The sequence below is a fragment of the Panulirus ornatus genome, chromosome 22 (assembly GCF_036320965.1).
Source record: "Panulirus ornatus isolate Po-2019 chromosome 22, ASM3632096v1, whole genome shotgun sequence".
NCBI lineage: Eukaryota > Metazoa > Arthropoda > Malacostraca > Decapoda > Palinuridae > Panulirus > Panulirus ornatus.
Genome location: NC_092245.1, coordinates 12,370,611 through 12,392,799, shown reverse-complemented (window position 1 = coordinate 12,392,799; position 22,189 = coordinate 12,370,611). Strand labels below are relative to the sequence as shown.

Genomic DNA, 22,189 nt, shown 5'->3' with positions numbered 1-22,189 from the left:
GCATGAACACAACTATATCAACTCCAAATGTAAGCAACTTTGTCAATTATCTCACATGGACACAGCTCCATCAAATACGTCACATGGCCACATGTATCCCAAGCCTAACACATGGCCACATCAAACTGAAACTTTCCGCATCTACTTGAAACTGATCGCTTGACCATAAATTGCAAAACTGCTTAACCTGACTCTAGTCGTATATGTAACTTCACAAGGCTACTGTTTTGTGAATTACTTCTCACTACCATAATCATACTAATTACTTGACATGGCTGTTACTCTAAACATTATTTCATTATAGCCACCATTCTCTTAATACTTCATGTGGCCACCACTGTGTTAAGATTTCACATAATCATCTTTCTTTAAATCATTTCACACGACAACCATTCCGTTAATCACTTCAAATGGCCAGTTCTGAAGAAAAGAAAAATAATGCTTCACATGATCACTGTTCAGTTACTCATTCACATGGCCATCATTCTATGAATACTTCACATGGCCACCAACACTGTAAATCACTTAACATGGCCACCATTCTGTCAACCATATGACCATCGTTGCATATCACTTCATATGGCCATCATTTTGTTCATTGTTTCACATTGCCACCACTCTGTAAATAGCTTTCACATGGCCAATCATACCTGTAAATCACCTCATACACACAACTCGGTTGCAGATCATTTCACATCAATACAACTGTGTAAATCACAATAGAAGGATCAATAACCACAATCACTTCGCCTGCTTTAAAGTTAACTAAATATTTCTCCACACACGTAGACCACAATCAATTATTTCACATCCAAGAATTTCTCCACATTGCTGGAGGAAAATAATCAATATACAAACTGCTCCGTAAATTACTTCGCCTCCACTTCGTTAACACATTTACTATGGACACAGTTTTGTGGTTTACCTCACATGCTCATCGTTCTTCAAGATAACTGACGTAAATATAGATACGCAAGTTATGTAACATGACCACACCTCCGTAAATCACTTTGTATGACCACACCATTGTAAATCACTTCACATAACCACATCATCGTAACTCACTTCATATAACCACATCATCGTAAATCACTTCACATGACGGCACTCTCGTAAATCGAGTTACGTGGCCAGACCAAACGAGACTTACTTCACATGGTCACAGTCCTGGAAACTACTGCACGCAAGCACAATTTCCTTTACCACGTCACATGAGCACACTGCAGATTACCCCACGTGAAGTAAAAACTGTTCGCCAAACTCTAAAACTCTCGTCGCTCCACAGAATAAAAAAAAAAGAAAGAGAGACACACGATCAATTTAGCAGACTCCACTCATCATCTTCTTCCCGGTAAATGGATCCGTGTCTTACACACCTTCGCCAGAGGCCCAGCGCAGCCCCAGCTGTGCAACACATACGGTAGGATGTCTTGGGATCGGCCACGGCTCCTTAAAGCCCTCAACCCCCCCTTCTCTACGTAGGCCCTTCAGCAGGTGTGGCCATAACGCGGTCTTCCTGCTGCCCACACACACACACACGCACACGCACACACACACACACACCTTCGCCCTGAGGCTTTACCTTATCCCTGCGGACAAAGGTCCAACATATCGACCCACACACAGGCTGACATTTACCACTTATTGAGCGAGACCTCCTCCAGACCCCTCCTTCGACTTTCCCCATCTCATGCGCCGCCGTCACCACCATCACCACCACCAGCCGCCCTAGGAGAGAGATAACTGTAGCCGTGAGCTGTGGGGGTGGGGAGGATTGCATGGCTGCTGTGGATGGCTGGAGATGATGCACGTCACAGGAAGAGGCTGGTGAGGGGTCAGTGAGGAGTGAGTGCCAGCGTCCACGTGGCAGCACAACCTCCCCCGCAGCCCTAGACCCCCACGTAGCACATGTGCTACCCACCTCCCCCGCAGTCCTCCTCGTCCCTCAGGCGCTCCACCTGCCAACCACCTCCCCTGCAGCCCTCCCACAGGAGCCACGCCTTATCTTTTTCTGTCTTCTTTTCCTGCATGTCAAACACTTCCCCCGCAACTCCGTACCTCAGAGGCCACTTTCTCCTCAGTTCGAAAAAATAAATGTCTCTTATGTGTCATAACTTTCTTCTTTTCTCAAAAGATCCGATTTCTCATTAGCCACACAAAAACACTCCACCACGGACTTATCATTTCACGGCCTGTTCTTCTAAGGAGACCCCGGCCTTTCGTCGCTCCTTCCAGCATTGTGGATCCGATGTCTGAAGGGATCACACCGGGAGGTGAAGTGGCAACATTATGACTGAGGAGGGCGTGTGAGGCGAGCACCTTTACCAAGCTGAGGGAGGGACTGACACACCAGACAACTCTTCCACCCCAACACTTGGCCTCCCCCAACGACAACACTGCCACCTGCACACCCTGTTACAGCATAACCCCGTCGCCCCGGCCCTCCGCTGTCTCCTCCCACCACTGGATCCAACTAGTGAGACAATACTGCGTCTCCCCATCACTACATACACACGAGAGAGACCACTGTCTCTATACCGTGACACGATCTCAGACGGCGGCACTATCTCCCCACCACAGGATACGCGTGGGTCAGAGACTACTTCAGGTGTGGCACTGACCCTTGCCGGCAGTTGGGAGACTACCCTAGGGTGTGTGTGCGTGGCACTGGCCCCAGCTGGGACTGTATAACACGATGGATAAGTAACGCCCCGCTGGGTCCCTATGTGGCTTCCCTGGCCTTCAGCGGCCGTCATTTCTTCTGCGTCCCCGACAGGCTACTGTCTTATCAATCTGCTGCCTCCCGAGTGGCTCCTGCTTTGCGGCAGTGACCGCCACTTAAGCGGCCTTTACTGCCAGTGACCGGGTAAAGCTATTACCGTAAAATAAGCTACCGTGACGGTAATTCTAGACGCGGGCCAACACGGTGTGTGTGTGTGTGTGTGTGTGTGTGTGGTGAAAGGTACTGACGGTGTCGTCACGCTCAAGGGTTCAAATGTCGTGCCAAAGGGCCGTACCGCCGTGCTGAAGCACCATACCGTCGTGCCAAATGACCGTACCGTCGTGTTCAGGGAGTTAACGCGTCCGTGTCGAAGCCTAACACGTCGCTAACTTAACTACAGCTCCATGACCAACAACAATTCGCTTCTGGGGGGAAGTTAATACCAAGACCCGGCAGCGGCGGCGGTGGCGATAAGGACGAGTTCGCCAGGATTATCTACCAATGACTTTGGACCTTACTGCCTCCTCCTATATATATTCTGACCAAGATAATGATGTTTGTCTACGGTAATGGATGAGGGCAACCATCCTGGCCACCTGTGTACGGGATATGAACCAATTTAACCATAGCTAGATATAGTGTGTGTGTGTGTGTGTGTGTGTGTGTGTGTGTGTGTGTGTGCGTGTGTGTGTGTGAGGGGAAGGTATCAGGCATCCATTTCAGGAGCGGAAGCAAGAGGCGCAGCGCAGCTGGATGATAACAGCTGACTTATTGTGGCAGATAAGAAAACTGACTCGCATGTGGTGGGGGCAAAGACCAGGAAAATGCCAGTTTATTCACACCGAAGAAATTGGGGTCGTAGGCGGGCGCATGTGGCACCAGTTACCCGGGGAAGGTCTGGTTGTAGCAGCAGGCCTGGTAAAAGGTTTGTCTACAACCTTCACCTTAACCTCAGGGAGGACCAGGAGGGGCTAAGCAGGGAGGCTCGGGTGCACACAGCCAGACACTGTCAGTGCAGGGAAGCGAGGGAGGAATAAAGGGCATGGGATATTCACATGCAGAGGAGAGGGAGACATGTCACAGAACGAGGACGTAAGGAAGGAGAGAGAGAGAGAGAGAGAGAGAGAGAGAGAGAGAGAGAGAGAGAGAGAGAGAGAGAGAGAGAGAGAGAGAGAGAGAGAGAGAGACGAGGGGGGAGGAGAGGAGGGTGAAAGCAATGTAACCATTGTAAGCAAGGCAAGACAGGATAGTCGCACTGAAGGAGACCAAATGAACTATTGGACGACTGAGGTAAAGGGGGACAAGATTCTTGACCGTAATGAAGACATGTACAAAATATTGCCATCGCATCACACTTAGGGCAAAGCTGAGGTCAAGGTGTGAACCGGACCTAGTGGGTGCTGGAGGAAGGGGAGGAGGGGAGGTGTCAGTCATGCTACACCATGTTAGCGGGTGCCTGGGGGGAGGGTCATGCTAAACCATGCTAACATGCACGTGTCTGACCCAAGGGTCGTTGTTAGGCTGTTTAAAGGGGATGATCCAACGGAAGACCTTGCCATGAAGTCTCTCTCTCTCTCTCTCTCTCTCTCTCTCTCTCTCTCTCTCTCTCTCTCTCTCTCTCTCTCTCTCTCTCTCTCTCTCTCTTTGGTACCTGAAAAAGTACCAACGAATATTAACCATAGTATTATCCTCCCTACTCCCCCGGCACCACAGTTGACTACCTGGAGATAGCATCAACACCTATCCTCGGGGCACACACGAAAACACACTATTCTCGCCTCTATCTTCAGCCCATAGAGGCGGTTATGGCTCACGGAGCGGGCAACCCGCAGGGTGGACACGCCCTTAACTACCTTAAGACAAAGAAAAGGTGTTGAGCCATGAAATTGGAAATAGACGGTTGGAGTAGCGTGTTAAATTATGGTTGGGTAGGGTAGATCAGGGGCTCGCCAGCCAGTGGGTATCACAGAAAACTTGAAGCTCATCTTCTAACAGAAAACTGTAAGTAGGAGGTACTCCTGCAATCTCCATACCTCATTCATTTATGCCACCAAAGATAACCTTTTCATCATTCATTTGGTGTCTATACAAGACTGACAATGACTATGTTTAGTACCTGATAACTGACGAGTCCTCTTCTTTCAGCTTAGTCAGTGTTCCATTCCCCACTAAAGAAAACGTGTGGCGATTAGGTCGCGTGGATCATAGAAAACGGTGTAACTGGATGTCGCCAACAAGCCAAGATAAATATCTTTTTTTGGTTACATATTCTAATTCTAACCGTTCATATTGAGAATCAAGCAACCGAAACAAGTTGCACATTCATGGCTTCCTAATAATATTTTCTGTTATAAATCTTACATAAGTGATTCTAAAATGCTAAGATCAGCAATGTATATCATTACTTCTCACGATGGTGCTGGGGAAATTTAGCCCAAATGTCTCAGGAGAGAATAAGTGTAAGTTTGTGACACAAGTATGATTTGGAACTTCTGTAAACACAGTATGTCTCACTACCGAAATATATATATATATATATATATATATATATATATATATATATATATATATATATATATATATATATATTATATTATTCAGTTATAATTCTATGTTGACGGACACAAGTATATTCCGTATAAAAATTCTTGAACGTAAGATGCCAGTGATTTACGAGACCCGAGGATGAGGTTAAAACTCCTAGACTCAGCAGCGTTCGCCTGGGAAGTGTGTTCTGTAGAGATTTTTCAGAAATCCTGACCCACTTGCCCGACTATCAACCACTTCAAGACCTCGACTCTGGCCCGACCATACTTGTAAAGGATCACCACACAAAACCATTTGAAGAAAGCTGACACAAATCAAGCTAAGTTATACTGAAGCTCGCACTACCTCCTGGACCATGACACTTGTAGGAATTTACACTGGAGCTTATCACTAGTGGTACAATAAGCTGGAGTGTGTCACCTAAGCACAAATGACAAGTTTGTCTTCCGCGCTGTCTGCGACCCAACTGTGAACCCTTCCCTGACAGAATAACAGCGATCTTAGCCATATGTAAATCTGGCCTTGCAAGCTTTACAAAACTTACCATATTCCTCCAACATTACGCAGAGTTTCCTGCAGGAGAAATAAATGATACTGGAATGATAAAAAAAAAAATAAATTCTTAACTGACGTGGAAACTTAAACACTTCGTGGTCGTAAAGTCACTCTGAGTGTGACTAGACTCCACTGGCGAGATAGATTTTCCCTCTACCAGACTCTGCCTTCCTAGAGCACCCTAACGTCAAATTTTCCCGGACACATATCTGAGTTTACTGCCCTCTTAAAATCACAAGTACGAGCATCAACCTTGGTAGTGTCAAAGTTATGATTTTCGTGCGAAAGTCAGGCAGAGCTGCACACTCTAGAATGTCTTCGTATAGCAACAGCTTCCTCCTGCATCATCACTCAAACTTTCCATAAAACTCGCAGGATGTGTTGCCATAGCTGAGATGGGCACCTACCCTACCGCCTTTTACCTACCTACCGGTAATAACCATTCCTTTACCCCAAACTAAACGCCAATCTCTCCCGCTCCCTACACTGCTATCAACACTCTTCACCCTTTTTCTTCCTCTAACGGAATGAAGATCCTCTAGGTCCTCAGACACATTTGGACCACATCTCACCCTTCTACGTCGATGTATCTGTATTCACAGAACGCGCTGGACTTGTTCCCCACCCACACCTTACCATATATGCCTTTCACCCACACGATGACACAAATGTTTTGTCTAAGTATACGCGGGCAATGAAAGGCTCTTGAATATGAATGTCATGAATCCCAGAGTGAACGGTGACAAACAGTGCTTTGGTCGGAAGGAGGTTAAGTGAATCAGCAGATGCTAAGGTTGTGTTGTCTGGGTCCTCGAATACAGTCGGCGCCGGTGAGGGAACCCAAAGTGGAAGTAACCCTCCTTACATCAAGTTGCACAAGTCGCCAATGATCTCCATGACAACGTGGCCAAAAGCAAAAAGGCAGCAGAGGTGACGTGCAGTAAGTAAACATGGGAGTAGCTGGATGTCATGCTGATAAATGATTCCAGAGGCAGATGGATCTAACATAGGAGACGTTGAGACCTAAGCTGCTGTGTAGCTGGGAGCATCAATATGTCAGAGGTGAGGGAGACATTCCCAGTGGCAGATGAAGGCCAAACAATGGTTCGGGTGACGACACCTCAAGATCACATGAGCGGATCACCGAAGGTCCTGGTGGGTTCACAGTGGCAAGTGGGGGACACTTGCGAGGCCGGACACTCACCGTCCGGCCATACATCAAAAAAGCTTTCGAGACACTTCCAAGTACTCTGTGATAATGAAGATGTCATTAAAACGTCGCCTTTGATATAACGAAGCGCGTTTTTGGTCTATAACAATTAAATAAGGTAGTGATTTAGTGGAATGACGAGCCGGTTCTTTTTTTTCTTGTGGATACAGTGAAAAAATGGGAGGTACTGAGTTTGTAAATTGTTTGTTGCCGATGTAAATCAACTAACCGGACGGTGATTACGAACTCGTAAGTTTGCGTTGAGGGAACACGACCTGGAACGCTGTGTGTGTGTGTGTGTGTGTGTGTGTGTGTGTGTGTGTGTGTGTGTGTGTGTGTGGGTGGGTGGGAGTTCGAGAGAGGGTGTGAGGCCGCGAGGCAGGTGTCCATTATTCAGATGTAGGCAGGAGGTGTTGGCTGGGGTAGGGCGGTGGCGAGCTGGCTCTTCATAGCTGGGTGAGGCGGCGGCCTACATGGCCCGGTGGGTGGGTGCTCCGCTACCACCCACGATGTCACCACCACCACCCTGCCTCCCTCCCTCACAGCGGCCTCAATCAATACACCCACCGCCCACCCGCCATCCCCGCCCATCCCGCCCGCTACCACAACCACACCCACCCTTCCCGCCCGAACACCACACACACACACACACACACACACACACACACACACTCCCCTAACACCCTTATGGGTGAGGCCAGAAGTCGGGCCAGCTTACCGTCCGACTCAGGGTAAGGTTCACACTGCTCACGTCTCGACATCAACCCCTACACTCGTCGCTGACCCAACCGTCGCTAAGAAACTGAAACACAAAACCACAGAAGCCAAAGGTTTATCAGGGTATGACACTGCATCCAGTGGGATGAAGAGAAAGAGTGAGTCCTCACGATGGGGATCGTGTGACACTGCTTCCAGAGGTGGTCTTTGATGCCACACCAAACTATTTACGTCAACACAAGGAGGAGGCCAGCCTCACAAGCCTTTGTTCCTCTCTCTCCCCCACCACTCCCTCCACACGGAGTCTCCCTCCCCACCGTCCTCCGTCCCTCTCTCCTACTCCACCACTCTCCATCCCCACCGCCCCTCACTCTTCACACCCCCTTCCCACTCTCTCCCTAAACTCCATCCCTCCACCGCATTCTTTCCTCCCACTGTCCCTACCCACTACCCTCAACACTCCCTTCGTGGCCTCCCTCCCTACTCTCACTCCGTCCTCACATCTCTCCCCCACCACCAACCTCCTCCTCATTGACCATTAGCAATCATCTCCATCCATCTACTGTTCTCACCATAGCCTTTCCCTTCAGTTCTACTCATTAAACATTCTCTTTCCCTTCGTTATCTTACCCATCACTATTCCCCATCATTATTTTACCCATTACTCCTCTCTTCCCGTCATTATCTTACCTATTACTCTTCTCTTCTCCACCATTATCTTACCCATTACTCTTCTCTTCCCCACCATCATCTTACCCATTACTCTTCCTCGCCATTTATCTTGTCCACTACTGTTCTCTTTCCCACCATTTACCTACCCATTACTCTTCTATCCCCAGCATCATCCTACCCATCTACGCAACATTTACTCCCCCCCCCCAAACCCATTATTCGTGTCCCCCTTCGCACCATCACCACGCATCACCATTGCTCTCTCCCTCCCCATCACGACCCTCTCTCCTGTCCCGTCCACCCTGGCCTGGCACTACACCCCCTCAGGGCTGACACGGGTCAGGCCAGGGACGAGACAAGGACAACCCTAATAACTTGCATACATCAAATATGGTTACCTTCTCGTCCTAAGCAATGAACTCTAGGACTTCTTGTATCTAAAATACGTATGAATTCCAGTTTTTACTTATGGACGCTCAGGTTCGCAGTATAATTAGTTGCGATAAATAATAGCTTACAAATGGATAATGAAGATAACATTAAAAACCATCCATATTCAATGGGAAGCTTACCCACATTCATATATCCCGAAAGCCTGTAAAACTACTCCAGTTACCCCCATAAAACATGATAGAAAACTCTTCTTTCAGACATTTGAGAGAATGGATCGAATAATGGATGACCGGAAAACGCAAGTCTTCTATTAATATTTATAAATTTCTCAAAAAGCATTACACTGAACAATATATAATACGTAAATCCAAGAAATACAATATTGTGCAGATCCCAACTCCAGAAATTCTGCTGGAAACTTTCTAAATTGGATCGTTTCTCATCAAATATCGGTGTTCAATATCTTCCCCGTTCCATTATATATCGCTCAAGTCCAGGAGAGGCCCTACTTTTTGTGGTACAAACTTGGCTCCTATTTTTCTTCTATATGTTAAGCATTTTTATTTCCTGGTCGCTTCTATGGTTTAATTATCACATTACAGTGTAATAAGACGATGGGAGAAGGAGGGGGGAAAAGATAAGGTGGGGTTGGGGGTCTGACGGTTCAACTTTAGGGTAATCACCCCTAAAAATGAGATTCTGTCCGTGGAAGGTGCAGACCGGGCCTGAAAATTTTATAATCTTAAGTAATTCTCTCTCTCTCTCTCTCTCTCTCTCTCTCTCTCTCTCTCTCTCTCTCTCTCTCTCTCTCTCTCTCTCTCTCTCTCTCTCTCTCTCTCATCCACGTATAACGTGTCGTCTCCTCTAAGACGACAAATAAGTCCACACCTCTAATATACTCACAGTCCATACCTCAGGTCACTCCACACCAACACCCAACTCCAGCATGGTCGAGTCACACACACACACACACACACACACACACACACACACACACACACACACACAATTCCTCTCCTGCCTCTGGCCCTACTGAACTCATGTACATTCTTCCTCGTACCTCCCACGCCAACATTAATGCATGCTGCACTTACTGAAACACATATTCTTAGAAACGAGAGAAAACTTTTCAGCATATATATATTTATATATATATATATATATATATATATATATATATATATATATATATATATATATATATATATTCATACTATTCACCATTTCCCGCATTAGCAAGGTAGCGTTAAGAACAGAGGACTGGGCCTTAGAGGGAATATCCTCACCTGGCCCCCTTCTCTGTTCCTTCTTTTGGAAAATTGAAAAAAAAAGAAATGAGAGGAGAGGATTTCCAGCCCCCCGCTCCCTACCCTTTTAGTCGCCTTCTACGACACGCAGGGAATACGTGGGAAGTATTCTTTCTCCCCTATGAGTCCACTGCGTCTTTAATTTCTAATGACAGTTTTATACTTTACGATAATCCAACCGTGATATTAATCATCCTAAACTATAAATGACCGGTCAGGGGTCAAGGGCATCCCCCGGTGAGGTCAGGAAGGCTCCATGGCCTCGCGGATGAGAGTCAGGAATATGTTAAACTGTTTAATATATGACTCTACCCAGAGCACTTGAATTATGAGGGATATTGTCCCTCTCGCGAAGGTCACTTGGCCTTGGTGACCTCGTCCATTCGGGTTTCTTATTGCTGATCTCATCTTCCATAGAATCATACCCGTTGATCAATATTCAATACGCCGACCTCCTCCCCACAATTATCCGGTAGGGTGACTTGCCAGCGACGTTCTCCCTCACCCAACGCCCCTACTCTCCACACTCACACCTCTCACCCACTCTCTCTCTCTCTCTCTCTCCCTTCCTCCTCTCCTCAAGCCATCATTTACATACACCTTCCCGGTCATCCCTTTCAAAAGCATTTATGGAATGATTACATTTCGTAAAGTTAGCAACCTCTCTCTCTCTCTCTCTCTCTCTCTCTCTCTCTCTCTCTCTCTCTCTCTCTCTCTCTCTCTCTCTCTCTCTCTCTCTATCTATCTATCTATCTATCTATCTATCTATCTCTCTATTCTCCTCTTGTCCCCATTCATCTACACCTTCGTCGTCCTTTCAAGGTATCTGTGATCTGATTACATCTCGTGAACTGGCAACTCACGAGAGAGAGAGAGAGAGAGAGAGAGAGAGAGAGAGAGAGAGAGAGAGAGAGAGAGAGAGAGAGAGAGAGAGAGAGAGAGAGAGAGAGAGAGAGAGAGAGGTGGAAAATTCTATTGCTTGTCGTCTTATCTCGAGAGTCCAGCCGGTGTCCCAGCCTCAACCAAACGGGCGGAGAGAGGTACGCTTGCACGGCTGTGCCTCAACATCACAACCATCTTCCGAAGGTGATGGGCTACAGATTAACCCTGACACTTTCCTCTCTCCCCTGCCTGATGTACAGCAGACGAGACGCAGACCTCGCCAGCGCAGAATGACTCCCATACCCTTCTCTTTCAGCATCACGTATCTGAGTGTTGTAAATGTTGTAGAAGGAATGGGAGAACAAAGTGTCTCTACATGACTACCCTCGTCTTCCTCCTCTTTAGTCTTTTCCCGAGATGAAGGTTTAGACGGCGGCGAGGCAGGTGGTGCACAGACAGCAGGTCGTCAAGTACTGGCGGGTACGTAAGAAGCAGAGAGGTCAGGTCACGACGGCGTTCGGGGAGGAAAGTCTATTCCCAAAATGATTATGAGAGATCGCAGACTGGTAAAACCTAGGGTCGAAAATCGCAAGCTCTGACCTCACTCAACATATGCTATTGGACTCAGGCTACACAATTTGTAGGGGTTGGGCTACCAAGGTCAATCCTCTGGGAATTAGGAGTTCAGGTCACACGTTGTGACCTGCCACCACGCTAGGTCGCCGTCAACAAGGTGATGATGATTTGAGGAGCCACGGTGGGTAACCAAGTGTCGCCACAGTATCAATGGAATGCGAAGTGATTCCCTCCCTACATCACAACATACGGATCACCGTTTCCCCATTGATGATGTTTTACCCATAGACACTGCAGGAGTAACCAGAGGTTATCCATCATCAGCAGTTTACTCAGAATGTGAGGTTGAATTATTGAGTCCCTTGTGGCCCAGTTACAGAAGGGTCGTATTTACTTCTTACGTTCACATTAAAGAGAAATGTATTTTGTTTGTCCAGAAAACCTGGGGCAGACTTATCAAAGCACGATGATGCAGGCCAAGGCTTTCCAATCAGCCAGTAATGTCTTTGGCTCCAGGAGGTGAGAGAAGTGACTGGCCAGTTCATGAAAGATTCCAGCTGAGCTCACGAATGCATATTTGACCAGTGGCCCCCACTGTGTTGACTCGTGTGTGTGCCGCCGGCCCCTGGCGACCCTCACTGCACCACCTCAGCTGCAGCACACGACAGTGCAGGTGCAGATATGGACGTCAGTACAAATATAGAAACAGACATACACACGTGTGACTATACACACACACACACACACACACACACACACACACACAGACACACACACACACACACACACACACACACACACACACACACACGTGTATTAAGCATCCACACAAAACATTCACTGAAGTCTAACACGCACTCTGTACTCAGGAACATGCATACAAATACATCCAAAAACAAACACACACGTGGAATTCTGAACCTTACGTATTACCATATGATACATGCAGCAGTCGTCCCTCCCTCCTCCTCTAACCCAACATTACTAAAGCAAATAACAACCAGCGCGACCAGTGTTCTAACCGAGGCCAACTTCACCTGACGGGAGAATCTTTCAGTGACTGAGGCGCCTCCTTCCTTCTCCTCCTCCCGTGTGTCTTGCGACCAAGACCGTGTACTCGACCCTGACAACCGGAATGGCTCATGGAGCTTCGTCCCATGAATGTTACCCAGGGTTAACAGCCCCAGGAATGAGGCAGGAATGGCAGTTGAGGTAATTAAGGGCAGCTGCTCGTCGCATGAAGTTGTTGGGCTGTCAAGTTATTCTGCTGTTCCTGAGAAATTGGCGTACCACCTGAGACGACACGTATTGCCACCTGCACAGGTCCCTCACACAGCGACCACTGCCATGCCCCACACCTCAACACCTCACCCCTGAACATCACTTGCTCTACAATCAACAAGCAAAGGTTCGCTGCAGAGCTGTTCTCTACCGTCCTTGGTAAGGTGTATCTGTCTAGAGTGATTCAACATTTTCTCTCTCTCTCTCTCTCTCTCTCTCTCTCTCTCTCTCTCTCTCTCTCTCTCTCTCTCTCTCTGGTAGTAGATACCTCTGTCATTCAGCGTACAAGATAGATGGCGAAAATAAAGTTTAATTTCACCATGACCTCGTTATGTTTCTAGACGGAAATATTTTTTACGTTCAAATTGGGTCTACGGATGTTCCTGTCATGTACGGAATCAGATCAAGTTCGTCTACGTTTCCAGGACTTCCAGTCACAGCATTTGATAATTTCAGAGTCCGGGCCTGTGAATTCGGAGAGAAGGCTTCCAGCCCGTAAGCTATGCCAGCCTGCGTTCCTCAAGATTCAATAAAGCTTTGACCCAGATACGGAACGGAATCCGGGAGGTAGTTTTCCTCTCTCTCTCTCTCTCTCTCTCTCTCTCTCTCTCTCTCTCTCTCTCTCTCTCTCTCTCTCTCTCTCTCTCTCTCTCTTTGGCAGGCAAGCAGGCAGTAGGCAGACGCCATCCTGGGAGGTGCTGCCCGCCTGGGTATAGAGAGGATGAGCGAGGGCTACGTACTGAACCAGCACATCAGCGGATGTCAAGATTAACTCCTTTGTCCCAGGTTGCTTTTTCTTCTTCTTCATCTTCTTCCTCCTCCTCCTCTTCTTCTTCCTCTTCTTCTTCTTCTTCTTCTCCTTCTTCTTCTTCTTCGTTGTGCCTCAGCCACATATGGGCGCCCGATAATCAATCCACAAACATTCGATCTCTTCATCTGACGCACAGAGCTTGACAACACAGAACCCACACGACTCGTTCTCCCTAACTCTATGTTTGCTTGGTGTGAGCGTTACGCGCTAGCTCTGCCCTTCAGCACATTCTCATCGTAGGTAAGGGCTCTCTCTCTCCTCATGCCCGGGAAAAAGTGTAGTCTCACAAAATCTGACATTCTGTCAGGGCTTTTGTGTCTACTTTTAACAGACAACAAAAGAGCACAATATCGCTAGATAAAAGAATTTACGATTCAAATTCTTTCCAGTCCCTGCCGCTTTTGTTGATATATTCTCTTTTATGGTATAATTCCAGAAGTTATACGAACCCAATGACCAAATGCAACTGTTTACACTAATCTTACATAACGAAAAAAATAAGAAATTTTACATACTATTCCAGAAAAACATGACCTTCACGCGGCCTTCCCTTATGTAATGACCCATCCGTTGCGACATCATTTACATCTCCGTATTTACACGATAAGTTTACGTGCAGCTCTGTAAAAACTCTGTTTGTCTTTTCCTCCTACCATAATAATCCACAAGTTTCTGTTCTCTTCCACTACCACAAACAGCCTCGTTAGAACCCAGTGGTCTGTTGCTGTTCGAATTCAGTTGCACTCAGTTGTATATGGCGTTAATGAGATGGCCTTGATTTGGGCGTTCACTTGCCTATGCCGTCTCAGCCAACAAAAAACAGGAAAACCCCGTACCAGAACCCTACTACAGAAAGCACTTTAATCGCAACTCTTCATTGAAACACTAGTCACCAATCCGGCGGGTCTAGCATCCGACATTTATTCAGAAAGTTAGACTAAAAGCCCACACGATCTGGGATTGACTACCTGTCACTTAGATTACACTTGTGACGGTAAACCAAGCGAGCTAGCTGTGGCGAGACGGGATAATGGCCTGTCTCTTGACTATCTGTCTGTCAGTCAGGAGTGCACGAGGCACGATGTAATGGGCACCAATTTACTACAATTCCAGATCATGCCTCCGGCTCCATGACAAAAGTACGACACTTTGCCATGATGTGGCTATCTTCCCTGTTCTCCATGCACCTCCAACACGAGCTAACAACACGAGAACCGAAGCCTCTTTCTTCCTGCTCTAAATGAACCTTCAGCGTGATCTCACACCACAAGGGAAGCCTCTATGATGTACCCCATTCTGTATGAACCTCCAACGTGAGTCTTGAGTTAACAACACAAAAGCCAAAGCGTCTATCCTCCCTATGCTATACGAACCTCTTACCGTGAGCTAACGACGCAACAATCCAATCCGGCCACAGGAAACACAAGGTGGCCTCTGAGCTGCGAACAGACTTACAAACAATGAGCCACATTTCCTCTCGGGGTTGATGTGATTTATGTCGTGGGTCAAGATACGGCAGGGAGGAGGTCATAGATATGGTGACCGCTTAACCGCCAAGCTTAAGATTTTATGATCTTTGGCGATGTGACCCCCTACAGAGAGAGGATCTTCCTTCCTACCTACCAACCTACCTACCTACCTACCTACCTACCTACCTGCCTATCTACCTACCTACCTACCTACCTACCTGCCAACCTACCTACCTACCTACCTACCTACCTACCTACCTACCTACCTGCCTATCTACCTACCTACCTACCTACCTACCTGCCAACCTACCTACCAACCTACCTACCTACCTACCTACCTACCTACCTGCCTATCTACCTACCTACCTACCTACCTACCTGCCAACCTACCTACCAACCTACCTACCTACCTACCTACCTACCTACCTGCCTATCTACCTACCTACCTACCTACCTACCTGCCAACCTACCTACCTACCTACCTACCTACTTACCTACCTGCCTGCCTACCTACATACCTACCTACCTACACTCCTACCTACCTGCCAACTACCTTCCTACCTACCTACCTACCTGCCTACCTACCTACCTACCTGCCTACATACCTACCTACCTACCTGCCTGCCTACCTACCTCCGTACCTGCCTGCCTACTTATTTACCTACCTACCTACCTGAATACGACGAGAATTTGCCATAAGACAAGGGTTGCGCTTCGCGCTCACCGCTGGAAAATCCAGTGTTAAGAACAAAGCCGTGTGAGTTGTGTGCGATGCAGAGAGAGTGTGTGTTTGCGGAGTGAGTGTCGGCAACCTACGTGAGGGCGAGGCAGAAAGAAAAGTCAGCGATCTATGAGTGCTGGCGGGATCTCCTGCGTCGCTGGTAACTTCTTCCCGATACCCAGGTGGTGGTAGCTGTACCTCCCGGTCGGTGGTTGCCTACTCCCTGCTACCTAGAGAGAGAGAGAGAGAGAGAGAGAGAGAGAGAGAGAGAGAGAGAGAGAGAGAGAGAGACACCCTCCTCAGAGCTTTCAAAATTACACATCCTCAGCTGGTCCTTCGAACACCAAGAAACCTAAAGATATTTACGGTATAGTTCATACCACCAGCACTTTTAGCACAGCTTCAGTAAGTACCACGCTCTACAGTGTTTTTTTAAATCGCATATATAAAAATAAAGAAAAAAACGAGGGTATACTAAGGTCCGCTAGGGATACGCCTCTCTGTACCGAATACATATTTTCTTTTCAGAATTCTTCAACATTTTCTTTTGAGTATATTTCGCACAATATCTTTGACCTGCCACGCTAAGGGCTATGTTTGCCTGTTTGTCTCAGAGAGGTTTAAAACCTTACCTTTCTTACCTACGTATTCATGATGTGTGTGTGTGTGTGTGTGTGTGTGTGTGTGTGTGTGTGTGTATGCTCACAAGTGTCTGTGTATGTGTACTACACCACGTGTGCGGACGTTGAGTGAATTCGAAACATGCTTAACTATATTTACTTTATCTTTTTTACGATTAAATTTTTCGTCCACGGTCTCCTGTTCTATAGACATGGCGGGAAATCCTCGTTGAATTACCTAGCCAACGTACTGATAATCTTTTCCCCCGTTTCCAAAGGAAGACTGACTTAAAAAAATTATTCGCTCTCTCTCTCTCTCTCTCTCTCTCTCTCTCTCTCTCTCTCTCTCTCTCTCTCTCTCTCTCTCTCTCTCTCTCTCTCTCTCTCTCTCTCGAAGCCACCCGTATATCTTCAAACTACTGAGCATCACCTGTTCTGTCGCCGGACGGCGGCGTCACTTGGGAAATTTCACGACGTAAAAATCTCCTCCCTGAGCCGGGTGTCAACTGGCGCCGTTCCACCTTAGCAACCGAAATTTGGTGGCTGGCAAAACACGGCGGAGTGTCAAGACACTGGGTCTTGCCTGGTGCACGCTGGTGGTGCGGGTCGAGGCTACCAAGCGGGGAGGGAACTCGAGCAACGCAGAAGTCAAAGGTTCACACGCCAAGGCGAGACGCACTGATCTAATCCTACTTCAAGATTGCAACTCATAACTGGCAAGGAATCGAATTCCCCAAACAGATGCAGCTCCCTGTAATAACTTTTCTGTATTCTATATGATTCACATTACGACAATGCGTTAGACAGTGAGAGGCGTAAACACTTTACAAAATATACCCATCAGCAACTGGTGTAATATCCTTCAACACTTAAGATGACGCTCATGAATACGTCTAGGGTAAATTTGGACAGTACCCGCGTCATATGAAGAGTGCACGTCATATCTTTAAATGGTAAGCGTCAGAAACTAAAGACACTTAGTGTAACACACCATCAACACATCGGCTAATGCGTGTTGACTCTGCAGGAGGTGAACGTGGAGCCTACCGACCTACCTCCACTCTGCGACGGAAGGAAACTGAAAGAAAGTATTTAACTTACCTCGAGCGTTCGCATCTCCTGACGACGTAGGCCACGGCGAAGACCAGAGCTACGATGCCCAGGGCGGGACCCACCACGGCCTGCGGAAGAGGGAGGCCAGTTGGAAGTTGGTGTTGGGTGAAGGGCGAGAGGCACCGGACTGCTGAAGGCGGTCCTTGGTGCAGGATGTCAGGATGGACCAACTGCTAATACAGGTTCTCGACGAAGGGTGAGAGGGACTGAGTGGTGAAGGCCATAGTCCTTTATGTCGGTGAGGAGGTGTCAAATGGTGGAGGTTGTCCTAGTTGAAAGGTAAGAGTAAGACTAACTGGTATAGAGAATGTCTATATCAATCTCTGGAGGAATGCTTCTTACCCAACATGCTTCTATGAATACTGTCTCTCCCATATCCTTCAAACATTCACCACCTCCCACCCTAAACCTTGTATATCTCCTACACCTAACATAAACATGTAAAAGACCCACCACATTATAACGCTGGATTTCCTGTATCGTTTCCGAGCTGTTGCTTCCCCTCACAAGTAAGGGGACAGAATAGGGGAAAATATAGAAAATAAAGATGAAACCAGAAGGTCACAATAATGGTCCATATATTCCACATCTCACAATTTTTGTCCGAGTTGCTTACGACCTGGACTCCCTCCCTCTCTTGCAACATCTACAACCGTCACCTCAACATTTACTGTAAATATCGTTTTTCCATCACCCTTATCTATGTCGTCTTCTTCACATTTTACAAATAGTTTTTCGTCTCCACGTTATTTATCACTCTCGTCTCAAAAGCCTTTATAAAAGCAACTTCTCCAGAGTTTCTTAAAGCAGTGTCAACAGAGGGGATACGGGAGGATATTGACAAAATAAAAAAAAACACAAATTGAGAAGAAAGATTCCCGTTTTACTCCACCCCATAAGCTCAATATTCAGCCTGAGTCGCTTACTATTTATTCTGGGTTTATGTGCTTGTGTGGCGGTTCAAGTGATGCTTTCAGGGGGATCAGGTAAAATGGGGGAATAAGACGACCGCTTCGTGACAGCAGCAGGGGTGACGAGGCAGCTGGTTCAGTGAGATCGATAAGAAAAGGAACAAATCCGTGTGAGCCCGGAGTAGGGGAATCAGGGGGGCAGGCTGGGAGTCGACTCGAGACGCGTTGATATTATCGTACCATATTATTCATAGTGAACAGTATGAACCAAGCACCACGCTGAGTTAGGACAAGTTATCAATCAAGCGCCAAGGAGAGTTAAGGCAAGTTAGTCAGTCTGGGAGCACGTAACGATCCAAGCTGGCGAAGAGAGAGCCGCTGAGTAAGTGGAAGCTAATTCATTAGTTAATACGTAAAGTTAGGGCAAGGAGCGAAGTTTGAGCGGTAATCCAGCTTTCAACAATATGCAAAGTACAGAGGCGGTTCAGTTAAGCTGGCTGCTGGGCCAACCTCTACCCAGACTTAAAACAACGTCGACAAATCACTTCATACACAACGGCAAAAGGACGGGCGCCAAGTGAAGTATTACCGGCATGAGAGACAGGTGCAGACAACTGTCCACTTCTGAATGCAAGTAAACATTCCCTAGAATTCCTTATCAGTCTTATCTAATCACAGGAAAATGTAATCATCAAATAATCAGATTATAAAACAGATAATCTCATGAGAAGCATAATGACCCCACGACCGAGCATCCACCCACAGATATTCTCTCTGAGTATTATTATGTCTCCTCTACTAGCGGACTTGTTGTAATAAGACAGTGATAAATCTGATCCGCTTCCTAAGGAAGGGGAAGGAGCCATCTTGATCCTGAAACCCCCAATTTTCCCAACAATGTCCCGGCCTATTATCATCTTGTGCTAATTTAAAGTTGGATCTCTTGCGCTCTGAATTTTGCTGAAGTTTGTTTATGGGAAAACTTTGATGGATATAAGCTGACTTTTTTTTCCTCTCGCAGATCCTTTTTTTTTTTTTTCCTTTTTTTTGCCGCGATGGCGAGAACGACGTGGACGGAATTTGCATAACGTCGCTTATTGAATAGCGAGCGTGCCTAGTTACGACTACCTCTGGCCCCCAGCTTGTACAAGGTCCTCCCTCCAGCTGCACGGCCGCCCCCCTCCGTGAAGCCGAGAGCCGACTTGCCCAAGTTCCTGCATAATGCATCCTCAAGCCAAGTGCAAGTGTCTTTAAATACCTTCATAATGATTTTTCTTTTTTTCCTCCACGAGACACGGGGGTGGCGGTCGCATATTATTTTTTTCGCTGCAGTGTGTGAAGGTTGAGAAACTATGAGAGAGAAGAGAAAAGAGATAGAGGGTACTTATCTACCTACTTGTCTAAGAGATTCTAAGACGACAGCGAGATAAAGAGAGAGAGAGAGAGAGAGAGAGAGAGAGAGAGAGAGAGAGAGAGAGAGAGAGAGAGAGAGAGAGAGAGAGAGAGAGAGAGAGAGAGGAAGCGAACGATTGGGAAATACAGAGACTATCTACATACCTAAAAGTACCTACGAGGAAGATAGAATGCCTACCTACCTACCTAAGTACCAACCTACATACCTACCTACCTACATACCTACGAGTACCTACAATATTGCGCCAAAATGGCGAGGCTAACGCTGGTACTTTCATCATGGCTGCAGCAGTACTCACCCAGTGGTAGGCGGTCCACCATCCCGGGCCGTGTGGGTGTGGGCCGCCCACAAGGGTGACCCGGGCCGACCTTGTCCGCCCTCCGGCGTATGACGTCACTGCCATCTTTCCAGGCTGTCGGGGAGAGACCAACACACATTAGTACCTCACACTGCTCTCCTCCTCTCCTCCTCCTCCTCCTCCAACACCATCAAGCCAATGCTCTAATTTCACCTTAGGAGTCTAATGCGGTAATTTTCACACGTGTGTGTGTGTGTGTGTGTGTGTGTGTGTGTGTGTGTGTGTGTGTCACTAGCTGTTATTTACCTTTCCTGCACACGGGAAGAGAGTTTTACACTCGTGGGGTTCCGTCTCCATAAATCTTTTCTCATCACACACCCTCCACATGACTGCTTCATCACTATCTCGTAAACCTTTTTCTATCGTCAACTTTCTTTTAAGTCTCGTACGTTCTCCACATGATCACTTGACTCGTCCCAGTCGTTCTCGTACGTGTGTCGTGTGCGAGTTTTCCATGTCAGACACGGTGGCTTTCGACTACAAAGCAAATGTCCAAAATTTGCCGCTGAATTACAAAGTTACGATGCACTAAGAATTCTTGTTCCACGGCGCATCTACACAGAGAGAGAGAGAGAGAGAGAGAGAGAGAGAGAGAGAGAGAGAGAGAGAGAGAGAGAGAGAGAGAGAGAGAGAGAGAGAGAGAGAGTTACTGTACTACTTTCTACTTGGAGCCCCATACAAAGAGTTCCTAAGGTATATAATGAGAAGAAGAAGAAGAAGAAGAAGAAGAAGAAGAAGAAGAAGAAGAAGAAGAAGAGGAAGAAGAAGAAGAAGAAGAAGAAGAAGAAGAAGACGAAGAAGAAGAAGAAGATCTATGTACTGCAGAGGGAAGGCAAACGATATGAGGATTCTCGAGCGCTTCCCACCATTAATCCACGGATATGTGGTCTGAATTAAACTTCAAACACAGAGGACGTTAGGGACGAGAGAGCAGGGAACACAGACGCTACAGAAATGGAAGCAGGCTTTGTGAAGGGGATGAAGACACTGAAGACGTAAAACTAGTTTTGAAAATATATAGGAACAGACACATGGCGAGGTTATACTACGTTTTGAAGCAGGAACAGAACGATAAAATCACAAACTAGGTCTTCTTAGAAGAGGAACAGAGAGAAACCCTTGAAAATGAAACAGAAAATGTCACAACATTGTTCACTGAGAGTTTTCCTTTACAACTCTCAGACCTGGGAAGTGGAAAATAAGCGACAGACGATGTAAATTTGCCAAGGCTCTTCTGGTCGGATCACAACCAGAAGCATTTAGATTCAGTGCGGGTTGCAAGATCTTTGCACCCAGGGGAGCCATCTGTGATACCATGACCGGCTGGTTGTAAAGGAAAACTCCAGATGATTCCTGTAAAGTATGGTTAAACTTGTGATTATAAAAAAAAAATCATAAAACACTGTAGAGAGGATTCTCAAACAGACTCTCGTTTTCCATTTTCTTGTAACTATCCCAAAATCCTGTTAATCTGTGTTCTTACTTATACCTGAAACAATCTTTTGATAAAATACATCAGTGCAATGGCATCTATTTTCATATGTATATTCAAAGAAAATATCTTTACTCTGTTTTCCAGTAGACGAGGTGTAGAATCAGTAAAAAGAAGACTGTAAGTGAAGTAATTATGTCTTGTTGCTTGATAAGGTTTGGTCAGTTTCTATGATTGTGGAACATACTAGAATCTCATGAAGCTTCTTATGATACTGGAGTGAGGATACGACTCCTAAAAACCAGCTTCTTACTTCTGATTAAAATCTTCCACAAACATTAAATATCACGTTCTAGAGTGCGTTCCCTTGTTGTGACCTTTTTTTACCATGAAATACAGCACACATGAGAGTCACCATATATCGGAAACACATTCATCATGAAATATATCTTCTTTTTCATCGTAGGATCTTGTTATT

General features: G+C 46.6%; 1 protein-coding gene across 1 annotated transcript in view; it reads right to left on the bottom strand.

The window, feature by feature from the left end:
* Slob (Slowpoke binding protein) overlaps nucleotides 1–20,328 on the bottom strand; it is a 399,771-nt gene extending 379,443 nt beyond the window's left edge. Inside the window, exons 1-2 of the mRNA XM_071676159.1 lie at nucleotides 20,220–20,328; nucleotides 17,585–17,664 (exon numbers count right to left, since the gene is read on the bottom strand). Coding sequence (XP_071532260.1) covers nucleotides 17,585–17,664; nucleotides 20,220–20,324 — 185 coding nt within the window. The 5' untranslated portion in view covers nucleotides 20,325–20,328. The remainder of the gene's footprint in view (nucleotides 1–17,584; nucleotides 17,665–20,219) is intronic.
* Nucleotides 20,329–22,189: the final 1,861 nt, after the last annotated feature.